The following is an 11,226-nucleotide window of genomic DNA, read 5'->3' as shown; positions in this document are numbered from 1 at the left end:
TTTTATTTGGAGCGCTCCTATGCACCTGAGTCATTTAGGTAACGACCCGAGGCAGCCTCCGGGACAGGGACCCAGGAGCGCTGACATGTTTTGTCAGCGTTAGCTCAATTAGGCCGACGTGCCGTCATAACCCTGCACCCTGCACTGACAATTCAACTGAAATGCTCACTGAGTTCAATTTATTTGTATAACACAGTAGTACAGAAAGAAAAAATATATAATAAAAAAATAAATACATACATTTAAAGTTTAAAATTAATTAATTAATTAATTAATTAAAAAAAAAAACATTAATTGAAAATACTATGTATCTTTAACATCTATCCCTAACGAGCAAGCCCGAGTCAACGACGGCAAGGAAAAACTCCCTGAGAAGTTATGAGGAAGAAACCTTGAGAGGAACCAGACTCAGAAGGGAACCTCGACCTAAGAGTTCATGTACCAGGGCTGCAGTGGGAATGAACTGAAGTTTAAAAGCTTCGGGTAGAAAAACCAGCAAACTTCTTAATAAGAGCTGTATTTAATATTTTCTGAATCATTTCTAGACAGTTCTAGCTGCAGGGTCTCTAGATCTATTTAGAGCTTATGTTACTGTCTGTGAAGCGGTTCATATTCTCCTCGTATTCTCCATACGGGCTTCCTCCAGGTTTTCTGATCTCCTTCCACCTTCTGAAAACATGACATTAGATGGATTGGCAACTCTATAAATTCTCTATAAGTGTGAATGTGTGTGTGAGTGTGTGTGTGTGTGTGTGTGTGTGTGTGTGTGTGTCTGAGAGTGACATCCTGTGATGAACTGACTTTACATGCTGGTTTTATTCCCACTTTACCTTTGTTATTCCTGGTATAGACTTCACCACACCTCCATACTGAAGATGAGAGAATGGATGTTCATGTACTAGAGTTACAGTAGATGTTTAACAAAAAATAAATAAGGATTTGCTTATGATCTTTTCTGTAATGTTTTCCCTGTCGATCTTCGATAGTTAGATTCAAGTAAAAAAAAAAGTGACGTTTACATCAAAAATATTATGTGTCTCAACAAAATTGCTGAAAACATCATTTAAACTCATTTACATTATCTGGCAGACGCCCTCATCCAGAGCGACGTACAGTACATTATCTCATTTTTGTTTATACAGCTGAGCAATTGAGGGTTAAGTGCCTTGCTCAGGGGCCCAACAGTGGCAGCTTGGTGGACCTGGGATCAAACTCACAACCTTCCGATTGGTAGCCCAACACCTTAACCACTTTTAAATTTAAATCCCAAGACTGTTACCGAGCCAGTGTCGGATCCTGAAAAAGGACCGATAACCTTCAGATCTTCATTTCCTCATCACCTTAAATAAAAGCAACAACTAAACTGAAGTGGTAGCGCAATTAGTCATTAAAGTTTCAAGCTTCAAAATCTTTATTCAGGTAAATGAGAAAACTTAAAAATGTTTTCCGAGTTTTTTTCTTGTTTGATTGTTTCTTTAAAAAAAAATCAAACAGAACTAGATTTGTAAAGTTCGTTGCGACAAACTTTGATGTTGGCTTTGACGGTGCAAGTATTCGCAAAGGCCGGTGCATTTTGGAGGCGAGTGGACAGAGAGATTGTGAAAGCTACTGGACCGCTAGGGTGCCAATACTTTTGGAGGTGATCCGAATACCCGTGAGGTAGTTCCCCTCATTGTGCTGAGTGTTTTGATATGTCACATGTCCATGTTGTGCAAAATGTTAATTTGACCGAATTAGCACTTCATGGGAAAACACTAAGCTGAGGCTAGCAACAATAACTCACAACCACTTTATTGCTAATCTCTCACAAGCTAGCTAGCATGACAGTATCTCTGATGACGAAAACTAGCCGACCGAACATTTTGGCAGCAAAAAATCACAGCAAAACCCTGTGAAATCCTGGAGGGACTTTTTAAACTTAAACTTAAATTTAATAATTATATTAATAGAATAGAACAGAACGAGGCATGAAAGCCTTTATTATCGCCACATATACATTACAGCACAGTGGAATTCTTCTCTTCACATACCCCAACTGAGGAGGTTAGGGTCAGAGTGCAGGGGCAGCTATGATACAGTGCCCCTGGAGCAGGGAGTGTTGAGGGCCTTGCTCAAGGGCCCAGCAGTGGCAGCTTGGCTGTGCTGGGGCTTGAACCCCGATCCTCCAAGCAACAACCCAGAGCCTTAACCAGTTGAGCCACTGCTGCCCTTGTTTGTTTTTTTAATAGATATATAAATATATTTATATATTTATATTAATATATGATGATAGAGAAATGTAGATATTTGAAGTTTGTAAGGATTTTTTTAAAAAAGATTACAGCAATAATAATAATATTATTATAATAATAATATATAATAATAATAATAATAATAAGAAGAAGAAGAAGAAGAAGAAGAAGAAGAATCTCCAGACAATTGTTCTCAGAGGAAAAAAACTTTTTATTTAAGATCTAAATGATGCAATATGCATCTCGAAACAAGTTCATAACAAAGCTACTTTGGTTACACAAAATGTTTCGGTTTATTGAATCAAATCCAGTTACAGTATATTGTATTGTATTCGTTTGAATGTGTTTTTTTGTTTGTTTTCTTTTAAACGCTGGTTTAAATTGTTCATTTTATTACATTTAGTATCGAGCTGAAAATGATAATAATAATAATAATAATAATAATAAAAAACAGACAAAACCACTTGTTTACAGATATTGCACACTGCAAGTTTAGGCTAACGTTTAGATAGAAATGTAAGAATACGTTCAGAAAAAAATCGAGGCGAATCACCGAAGGTTCACGATTTTGCACCATAGAAAATGGCTGATTCGAAAAGGCAAAGCTGATGGGAGAAGGAATACTCGTGAGCGTGTTCACTGCCAGTCAAAGACTCCTGAACACCTGATATATAAAATATAATTCAACTGAAACGGAAATACGACATTATTTACTTTTTTTGGCCAAATTCTAAATTTACAATGAGTTAGAAAATTCTGTTTAATCACCTGAGGAAGAAATTGAAACGTCGTCCCTCGATAGTCTCGACTGATCATCAACAGGGAAATAATCAGTGATGAATTCACTCACTTCTGTATTTTTTGCTGGATTTCTTGTTATTAGGTTAATGAAACACTTTTGTGTTGTTTACTCGGAGTGTTTACGAGTTCTTCTCTGTCTTGATAATGTACTTTATAATATACAGTATAAGGGGCGGTTCTAGGATTCCATCTTTAAGGGGTTTTTAGCCCTCAGTGAGAATTTAAAATAAGAGTTTTATATTATATATTATATGACTACATTGTAAGCCAAAAGTTATGGTATTTAAAATGGCAAAAGTGGACAAATTTTTATGCATGATGTATTGATGTCTGTCTTGAATCAAATCAGTTCATGTATGTGTGCATTCTCTACAAACAGTGTGTCCAATGAATGCAGTCATTAATAAAAAAAAAAAATATTCACAAGACAAAGACCAAATCAATAAAAGTTATTTTTATTTAATATTGAATGGATTGTTTGCATTGATATTTTGTTTGTTCTGCAACTCTGGTAATAAGAATAGTGACATTTGACTGCTTTTGGTTGCCGTCTTTGCGACTTTTCGCCGATTAACGTCCTACATAAACGCCTCCAGCTCTGACTGCGCGTGCACGCTGCGCGTACCTGTGCTTCTCCGTTCAAATAAAGCAGACGGCTGATGACGCACTTGAAAGACTACAACGCACGCGCGTAAAAGCAAAGTAAAAAAAATCGCTCTTGGATCAAACTGATAACTAATTTTCTTTCCCATCGACGACATGTCCTGCATTTTAACATATATACTTTTAGTTTTAGGGTAAAATACACAGACAGGGGGGCTGAAGCCACCCTAAAAAGGGTTAGAACCGCCCCTGTACAGTATACACATTGGTCAGCACTAACCTGTGTATTCTGTGTATTTGTCTTTGTAGTGTTTGGTATTGTTGGTCTTACTCTGCACATGTTGCACTTTTTGTGGCTTGGACTTAAGTCCTTAGCTCTGTGCTGTTCTGTGTAGCTCCGTGGTCCTGGAGACACTCTTCATTTCACTGTGCACTGTGTCAGCTATATACAGTATGTGTCAGCTATATACAGTATGTGTCAGCTATATACAGTATGTGTCAGCTATATACAGTATGTCTGAAATGATAATAAAAGCTTCTTGACTTGACTGGACTTTGATGATGATGTTCAGGTTTATATCCGTCTACTTAACACCTTAATCAGTGTGACATTCAGATTATCTTTAACATGCTTTCTTTCTTTCTTTCTTTCTTTTTCTTTCTTTCTTTCTTTCTTTCTTTCTTTCTTCCTTCCTTATACTCTGCCTCTCTCTCTCTTCCTCCCCCTCCCTTTCTTTCATTCTTTGTTCCTTCCTTACATCCTGCCACTCTCTCTCTTCCTTCCTCCCTCCACCCCCCTCCCTTTCTTTCTTCCTTCCTTCCTTCCTTCCTTCCTTCCTTCCTTCCTTCCTTCCTTCCTCCCTCTCCCCACTCTCCATTCCTGATAATCTTTAATACAGATCTTTTAGTAGAACGTGTTCCAGTGGAGATGTTCTGGAGCTTTATTAATGAGCTTCATTGTACCGTTGACTGTACCAGCCAATCAGAAATGAGGATTTTCGTGAACAAGGTATAACTACAATTAAATTGCGTTGAAACTCAGACAGAGGCATTTTCTAGGTTTTTGACTGGCAGTGCTTGATAATTACACAGGACACGAGGCTGTCTGGAGTTTTCTTTGTGAACAAACGGCAAGGAGAAAGAACAACGAACAAACAAATGAATCGGATGAAAAGGTGTCTTGCTTTCTGAAAGGCAGTAAAAGGAGGGACGGTTATTGCTGGACTACGGGTAAACAATTTACCCTCGGACTCAGCAGTAGGGTGATCAGGCAACCCTGAATTTTTTTATTTTTTTTTCCTAATTAAAAAAAGAAAACGATTTTAAATCTCCTCTCTTAAATGAGAAGATCAGCATGAGATACTTAGCATATATAAAAAGCACAGCTGCCTACGTTATTAGAGCAACACGATGGCTGTGTGTGTGTGTGTATATATACTGTGTGTGTGTGTGTGTGTGTGTGTGTGTGATCTGGCAGTGATTACTAAAGTGCACAAAGGGTTTTAAAAAGGGCACCACTGGGAAAAATGTGCACACGCTTGAGGATGTATCCCTCTCCAATAAATCAAATATCTGTGCGTGCATGTGTGTGTGTGTGTGTGTGTGTGTGTGTGTGTAAGCAGTGCAGAGCTTCCGCACAATGCGGAGGTACATTCAGCTTCATCAAGACGAAGAACGCTGTACAGGAAACCTCACTGCCACAAACTGTCACTTACACACCTGCTGATTAGTAGAGCTAAAAAAAAAATCTAACCACTTTTACTTCACCGCAGTCTTTGTTATTTCTTTTTTGAAATAAAAGGCTCAAACTTCCTCCTAAACAACTTTCACAGTTCCTAGGACGAGGCGGCGTCTCTCCCAGCCTCAACCTCAACAAATCTTAGCGTTACTAGCAACGATTACAGTGATCTCATAATAACAACAATACCACAATAATAATAATAATAATAATAATAATAATAATAATAATGATGATGATGATAATAATGAATAGAAAATTTCCTAAACAGCAAAGGATAGTATTGGGAGTGTAAATGATTATTTCCGACCTCCCCGTGTAAAAATACGACTAGAACACACTATGAAGCAGTCCGATCAGTGTAAAGGAGAGAAAAGAGGTGGAGGTGGAGGAACACGCTTCTCTCATAGAGAGTCTCACATTGTAGTTTCTACGATGGTGTGAGTGTGTCTGGTGAGGGCGTAAGTGCCGTTAGGGTCGAGCGGGTGGAGCAGCTCGCTGTTCTTCAGGACGCACTCTTTCGGACGAGAGCTTGCTCCTTTCACAGGCGCCGCCACGGCTTTGATCCGCTACATGAACACACACACGCACACACACACACACACACAACATTAACGACAAGTCACAATCGCACGATACGTAACATGGGTCGTTAAGGAAATCTCAGTGTGCGTTTATTTATATATTTACTGTTACACTTTAATACCCTATTTTATACACAAAACACTACGCATGACTATTGTGCAATAACATTTCTATCTATATAAATATTTAACTGACTTATTTATATTCTGTCGTCTTGCCTGCAATTGTATTTATTTTTTTTATTTTTCGCTCGATTCTTAAAGGTGGGGTCTCCGATTTTTGAAAGCCAATGTCGACATTTGAAATCACCAAAACAAACACGCCCCTAACCCAAATGGGTCCCACCCCTGTATCGATAGCTCGGCCCACACATACATACGTAACCCAGGCAACTAATGATAAGAAATGTGTCTTTATCATAGCTGAAGGGAAGAACAATACGATTGTAGATAAACAAACAAGCAAAAATGACACACAAGCATAATCATGTAAAGGACAAATGCATATATTAGTTCAGTGTAACAAAGCAAAACCAACGTTACTCACCTATCGAGAAGGAAAAAAGCGCCTCGGCGTCTTAAGTAAAGTCGGCCACATATTCACAGGTCGGAGTTTCCTGAGTCAATAACTCCTGAGCTAAACGCTGTTACTACACAAAACGCGGTTGTAGCTGCCTCTCTACATTACTACGATAGAAAAGAGGTGTTATTTGTGTAGTAACAGCGTTTAGCTCAGGAGTTATTGACTCGGGAAACTCCAACCTGTGAATATGTGGCCGACTTCCTGCTCCTTCAGTTCTCTCCAGCGCTGGAAAGCTGATCCTATATTAACACGTTCTACTTCTTGCCTTATCGTAAGTCTTTCTTCTCTTTCTTTCTTTGTTTTTATCCTCCGTGTCGATGTTAAAACCGCTTTCTGCTAATGTCACACATGCGCACCGAACACTCTCTCCGCCGAATATCGACAAGCCCCGCCCCTTTCTGCTCATTGGCCACACGTTTGTATTGCTTTTTTTGTTTATTTTTCGGCCCGACTCAGTTTTCTGAAGCATTTCTCAAAAATCGGAGACCCTGCCTTTAATTTTAACTTGCACCACATTCTAAATGAATTATACTCTAAGGACTACTTTAGTTTCTACTCAGTATCGTGATGATAAAAGAATCTTGAAAAAGCAGAATGTGATTCAAGGCCTCTGAACTTAGAGAGAGAGACGAATTATGCAGTGCAATTGTTTAGTTCTTAAAAAGTTCTTAAAACTCCACAAAAAGGTTTTTCTATTTCCTTTACAGCTGCCACATACACACACCGTCCTGTCGTTGATTACTTTCCTCTACCAAAGCATTTCATTCCTTACTAACCATCTACAGGAACTCACCTCAATCAGCGAGCCATCAGATTGGATGATTTTCACCACCACCACCATGGGGATGCAAATCATGGAAGCCAGTGCCAGACACCAACCAATTCCGATGGACCAATCGGGATACTCGTACACTTTGTTATAAGTGAGGGGTTTGTATTTCACCAGCGAAAACACGAAACAGCCCTGCGACAGGAAGGAGAATGGTGAAAGATCGATGACACACTTCAACCTCTTTAAATACCTTCCTCGCTCGTCTCACACACACACACACACACACACACACACACACACACACACACACACACACACACACACACACACACACACACACACACACACACACGTACCACACACAGCACGGGAGTGATCAACATCCAGCTCCATTTCATCCAACTGTTTGGTCTGTAGCCAATCATCTCCTCAATAGCATCGTAGAAATTATCAGCGCCTGCAGTCACACACAAGTTCACATTCATGAACACGTCTCATTAGATCGGAGGCACGTCTCAGCATCCACATTTAAAGGTGTCTTAAATATGATTAATGGACAAAGGGCTAAAATATCTAGTGGTTTTCAGAGATAAACTACAATTGATTAAAGAATCGCTTATTTAATATTATACAACAGCAATGTTGAATTCTCACATCTGATTGGTCAGAAGTTGTTGAGTCATAACGGTAAAGTTTTCTGTGATCTTTTGCTATTAATGACTGTGGTATGAATTTTAAAACACTTGTAATGTTGATGCAGCAAACACACCAAGCTTATAAAGCACGGACAGTTACATTTCCAGGAATATATTACACTGTGTGTGTGTGTGTGTGTGTGTGTGTGTGTGTGTGTGTGTGTGTGTGTGTGTGTGTGTGTGTGTGTGTACATTTTTTGGCTTTACTAGGTAAAGGTCATATTCCCTACCAACCTCAGTGATTGACGAGTGTGTGTGTTTGTGTGTGTTTGTGTGTGTGCGCGTTTGTGTGTGTGTATGTGTGTGTGTTTTGGAGTATATTTTCAAGATGACCAAATGTTGGTTCAAATCCATCGCCCACACATGCAAAGGGGACAAACTGTACTTTGAGTCATTTGGTATCACAGCCTTGTGAAGTGTCGGGCCATGATGTGTGTGTGTGTGTGTGTGTGTGTGTGTATGGTCTCACCATAAACCCAGGCTACTGCCACACATTCAAAGAATGCAACCCAGAGAAGGCACACACCGCTGGCTGCATAGTAATCAAACAGCTGGAACACATACATGCCACCCTGCAAAAAAGAGAAAACGAGTGAATGTGGGCGTGTCCTGTGTGTCTGTCAGTCTAAATAGAGGCGTGGCCTGTGTGTCTGTCAGTCTCAGTAAAGGAGGCGTGGCCTGTGTGGCTGTCAGTCTCAGTAAAGGGGGTGTGGCCTGTGTGTCTGTAAGTCTCAGAAAAGGAGGCGTGGCCTGTGTGTCTGTCAGTCTCAGTAAAGGAGGTGTGGCTTATGTGTCTGTCAGTCTCAGTAAAGGAGGCGTGGCCTGTGTGTCTGTCAGTCTCAGTAAAGGAGGTGTGGCTTATTTGTCTGTCAGTCTCACAGACACTCACCCGCACACTCACACGCACACTCACACGCACACTCACACTCACACAAACACTCACACGCACACTCACACACTCACACACACACTCACACACACATTCACACTCACACACAGGGAAAATTTCTTACATTAGTGACCATGGTGAGTCCCACCAAATAACTGATAACACAGATGACAGCGATGAAGATCTCTCTCCGGTATCCCTTCCTTAGGAGGGATGGGTACAGGTCCACCAAGGAGGTGATCTGACCCTCCACTTCTACAAACTGACAACACACACACACACACACACACACACACACACACACACACACACACACACACACACAAATGCGGAAAACATCTGTGAATTGCCTAAACCTTTACTCAGTGGTACACAGATTTGGGAGATGACGTAATGCTGATGATTTTATTGAACTCAGAGCATGTCGCATATGAGTAGGTGTGTCTTGAAGAATTGCAAAATAAACTTGATACAACCTGTGTGTGTGTGTGTGTGTGTGTGTGTGAGAGAGAGAGAGAGAGAGAGAGAGAGAGAGAGAGAGAGAGAGAGAATTAGACAGAGTGAGAGAGAGAGCGACAGCGAGAGAGAGAGAGAGAGAGAGAGAGAGAGAATTCACAACTGTCAAATTTCGTCTACACATTCACAAGTGACTAACTGAAGCCAGACCTAAATATATCCCAGCAATGTCTGCTTGCAGGCTTAAGGCGTGAGCTGGAGGTAATATTTTATGTCCTCACTGAGAGTGTGTGTGTGTTACACTTATGAATGCCTGTCACAACACACACACATACAACAGAGCTTATATATCTTGTCATAGCCTAGGCTGAGTATCCCAAAACTCTTCTCATCATATAGATAACATAAAGATGATGTTAAACGGTAGAGCGAGCATCACACTGAACACTCTCTCTCCTCTCCCAGTTAACACACATACAGTATTGAGCCTGTGGGTTTTGGTTTGACATTGAGGAATACATGCATAATGAGATTATTATGTGTGTGTGTGTGTGTGTGTGTGTGTGTGTGTGTGTGTGTGTGTGTGTGTGTGAGAGAGACCCACCTGACTGTCGAGGCCCAGCAGCAGAAGCATGATGAAGAAGAGTATAGCCCAAAAAGTGGGCAGTGGCATCATAGTGACTGCCTTTGGATATGCAATGAAAGCAAGTCCGGGACCTGAGAGAGACCCACATCCATTACGCACGAAGAAACACTGCTTTAAATGCACACACACTTAATAAAAATGCCTAAAATAATCCTGTTGACCTTTAACCCCCAGCCTACCTGACTCAGCTACATCGGCGATGGCCACACCCTGCTCCTGCGCCATGAAACCCAGGATGGAGAATATGGCAAACCCGGACACAAAGCTGGTCCCGCTATTCAGGCATCCCAACAGTAAGCAGTCCCTACACACACACACACACACACACACACACACACACACACACACACTTTAGCACAATATCAGATAACTTTCTATCACATTGTCTTTTCGTCTCTGACAACATGGTCCAGACTGGATAAAAAATAAAAGAAGTGTTCAAAAAAATTTCACTATACATTACTTACCTATAGCAGTTATATTTATATTTATTATAGCTTCCTAGTGAAGTCATTGCACCAAGACAGATAGCATAAGAGAAGAAGATCTGAGTCCCTGCATCGATCCACACCTGCCATAAGAGAGAGAGAGAGAGAGAGAGAGAGAGAGAAAGAGCAAATAGCCTCATGTAATACAGATCTACTCCTATACACTTTAAGCCTCTATATAATTTAGATAGATTTCTGTATATACAGTATATCACATATCACATACCTTTTAATAATACATGAGATCAGATAAAGTAATGTTTCTATTTTTTATGCCCTTACTGGTTATTGTTAGTCTATAGGACATTTATTCTTTTGCTTCTTGCTTTTACTAAACAGCAATGCCAATAAAGAAAGAGAGGAAGATAGAAGTGGAAAGAGAGAGGGAGAGAGAGAGAGAGAGAGAGAGAGAGAGAGAGAGAGAGAGAGAGAAACAGAGAGCAATATGAAATGAAATAGAGAAAGAACCACAGAGAGAGACAGAGAGAGAGAAACAGAGAGAGAGAAACAGAGAGAGGGAGAGAAAAAGAAAGAGAGAGAGGCAGAGAGAGAGAGAAACAGACAGACAGAGACAGAGAGAGACAGACAGAGAGAGAGAGAGAAAGAGAGAGAGAGAAACAGAGAGAGAGAGAGAAAAAGAAAGAGAGAGAGGCAGAGAGAGAAACAGACAGACAGAGACAGAGAGAGACAGACAGAGAGAGAGAGAGAAAGAGAGAGAGAGAAACAGACAGACAGAGACA

The 11,226-nt window shown here is 40.4% G+C and overlaps 1 protein-coding gene across 5 annotated transcripts in view; it reads right to left on the bottom strand.

Annotated features, from left to right (window-relative positions):
• Positions 1 to 4,436: 4,436 nt before the first annotated feature.
• The window catches only part of slc6a6a (solute carrier family 6 member 6a), a 26,523-nt gene continuing 19,733 nt past the window's right edge, over positions 4,437 to 11,226 (bottom strand). For all 5 annotated transcript variants that reach the window (XM_027151290.2, XM_027151291.2, XM_047799871.1 and 2 more), the window contains 8 exons: positions 10,466 to 10,569; positions 10,178 to 10,302; positions 9,957 to 10,069; positions 9,021 to 9,158; positions 8,477 to 8,579; positions 7,669 to 7,769; positions 7,334 to 7,504; positions 4,437 to 5,942 (listed from right to left, as the gene is read on the bottom strand). In XM_027151290.2, the coding sequence (XP_027007091.1) occupies positions 5,790 to 5,942; positions 7,334 to 7,504; positions 7,669 to 7,769; positions 8,477 to 8,579; positions 9,021 to 9,158; positions 9,957 to 10,069; positions 10,178 to 10,302; positions 10,466 to 10,569 (1,008 nt within the window). In that variant the 3' untranslated portion in view covers positions 4,437 to 5,789. The remainder of the gene's footprint in view (positions 5,943 to 7,333; positions 7,505 to 7,668; positions 7,770 to 8,476; positions 8,580 to 9,020; positions 9,159 to 9,956; positions 10,070 to 10,177; positions 10,303 to 10,465; positions 10,570 to 11,226) is intronic.

Source organism: Tachysurus fulvidraco, chromosome 14, assembly GCF_022655615.1.
Source record: "Tachysurus fulvidraco isolate hzauxx_2018 chromosome 14, HZAU_PFXX_2.0, whole genome shotgun sequence".
Taxonomy (NCBI): domain Eukaryota; kingdom Metazoa; phylum Chordata; class Actinopteri; order Siluriformes; family Bagridae; genus Tachysurus; species Tachysurus fulvidraco.
This window is presented reverse-complemented; position numbering and strand designations above follow the sequence as displayed.